General features: G+C 66.1%; 1 protein-coding gene across 1 annotated transcript in view; it reads left to right on the top strand.

The window, feature by feature from the left end:
* The window catches only part of RUNDC3A (RUN domain containing 3A), an 8,413-nt gene that overhangs the window by 1,821 nt on the left and 4,488 nt on the right, over nt 1-2,104 (top strand). Inside the window, exons 2-3 of the mRNA XM_017833300.1 lie at nt 1,441-1,556; nt 1,699-1,832. Of these exons, the coding sequence (XP_017688789.1) occupies nt 1,441-1,556; nt 1,699-1,832 (250 nt within the window). The remainder of the gene's footprint in view (nt 1-1,440; nt 1,557-1,698; nt 1,833-2,104) is intronic.

The following is a 2,104-nucleotide window of genomic DNA, read 5'->3' as shown; positions in this document are numbered from 1 at the left end:
AGTGCTGGAGCCTGGCCTAGGGCTGTGGGGGCTGTGGGGGGCACCAAGGCCAGGGGCAGGCTGGCAGGGACCCCCAGGGCCTGGTGTTGGGCTCCTCCCCATGGTACAGGGCACCTCCGACCCCCATCACGACATGGGGACCCTCTGGATTTCCTTGCCATGGCAAAAGGCACCTCCAAACCCCCCGTCATGACAGGGGGAGCCCCTGGATCTCCTCGCCATGGCACAGGGCACCTCCGACCCCCATCACGACATGGGGACCCTCTGGATTTCCTTGCCGTGGCAAAAGGCACCTCCAAACCCCCCATCATGACAGGGGGAGCCCCTGGATCTCCTCGCCATGGCACAGGGCACCTCCGACCCCCATCACGACATGGGGACCCTCTGGATTTCCTTGCCGTGGCAAAAGGCACCTCCAAACCCCCCGTCATGACAGGGGGAGCCCCTGGATCTCCTCGCCATGGCACAGGGCACCTCCAGACCCCCTGAATTTCCTCACCGTGGCACAGGGGCAGCTCTAGACCCTCCTGTCATGACACAGGGAACCCTTGGGTTTCCTCACCATGGCACAAGGCACCTCCAGACCCCCCTGTCATGACACAGGGAACCCCTGGGTTTCCTCACCATGGCACAGGGCACCTCCAGACCCCCCTGTCATGACACAGGGAACCCCTGGGTTTCCTCACCATGGCACAGGGCACCTCCAGACCCCACTGTCATGACACAGGGACCCCCCGTTTCTCATCACCTTGGCACAGGGCAGCTCCAGACCCTGCTGCCATAACATAGGAACCCCCTGTTTCTTATCACCATGGCACAAGGCACCTCCAGACCCCCTGGATCTCCTCACCACAGCACAGGGGCACCTCCAAACCCCACTGTCATGCCCTGGGGACCTCCAGGGCTCCTCGCCATGGCACAGGGCACCGCCAGACCCCCTGAATTTCCTCACCACGGCACAAGGCAGGTCCACACCCCTCTGTCACGACGAGGCACCTTCCACCCGCCGTCAGAGGGATCCCCAGCCAGCTGTGACCCACGGACGGGGGGGATCCCCGCCGAGCCAACACCTGCCCCGTGCCGGGCTCGGCGGGCGCCGTGTCCTCGGCATGGCTGTGCTGGGAGCACGAGCGGCCGGGCGGAAGGGGAAGCCATCACCGCCCGCGCACGGCCGGGGAGGAAGGGGCCTTTGTTCGCCCTTCCTGGCCACTTGCTCAGCGGGGAGCGGCGGCCGCCCCTCGGGGTCCCCGGGGACGTGGGGACACGGGGGGTCAGCGAGCCACAGCCCAGCCCGCCGCCCTCTTCCCGCTGCCGGGAGCGGGAGCCAACGGCTGGAAAAGCGTTTTGCTCCGGCGCTGAAACCCGGCCTGTGCCAGGTGGTGGGTGAGGGGTGGGGGGGATCTGTCCCCTCCCGCCCTGTGACGCCCAAACCCTCGCCAGGTTCTCGGTGAAGACCCTCCTGGAGAAGTACACGGCGGATCCCATCGATGACTCCTCCGAGGAGTTCGTCAACTTCGCCGCCATCCTCGAGCAGATCCTCAGCCACCGCTTCAAAGGTAACGGGGGGCGTCCCTGTCCCCACCCCTGTGCCCCACGGCGGGTGGGGATGCCCACGGTGGCACCAGGGAGTGTGTCCAGGCTCTGTCAGGGGCTTTGCCAGCACAGCAGCCCCCGACCGCAGCCCCTGGGTGCCCGCAGGCCCCGTCAGCTGGTTCAGCTCCGATGGGCAGCGCGGGTTTTGGGATTACATCCGCCTGGCCTGCAGCAAGGTCCCCAACAACTGCGTCAGCAGCATCGAGAACATGGAGAACATCAGCACCTCCAGGGCCAAGGTCAGGAGGGCGCCAGCCCCAGCCCTGTCCCCATTGCCATTCCTATTCTTGCCTCCCCTGCTTCCATCCACACCTTGTCCCTGGTATACGGACCCATTCCCTTTCTGTCTCCATCCATATCCTACCTCCATCCCATCTTAATCCCATCCCATCCTCAACTTTATCTTTTCTCATCCTCTTCCATTCCCCATCCCTGTCCCCATCCCATCCCCCCCCCCCCCCCCCCCCCCCCCACCCCCCCCCCCCCCCCCCCCCCCCCCCCCCCCCCCCCC

This window comes from Lepidothrix coronata, unplaced genomic scaffold, assembly GCF_001604755.1.
Source record: "Lepidothrix coronata isolate B3197 unplaced genomic scaffold, Lepidothrix_coronata-1.0 Scaffold213, whole genome shotgun sequence".
Lineage (NCBI taxonomy): Eukaryota > Metazoa > Chordata > Aves > Passeriformes > Pipridae > Lepidothrix > Lepidothrix coronata.
The sequence above is the reverse complement of the archived record's forward strand: the minus strand, read 5'-3'. Positions and strand labels throughout refer to the sequence as shown.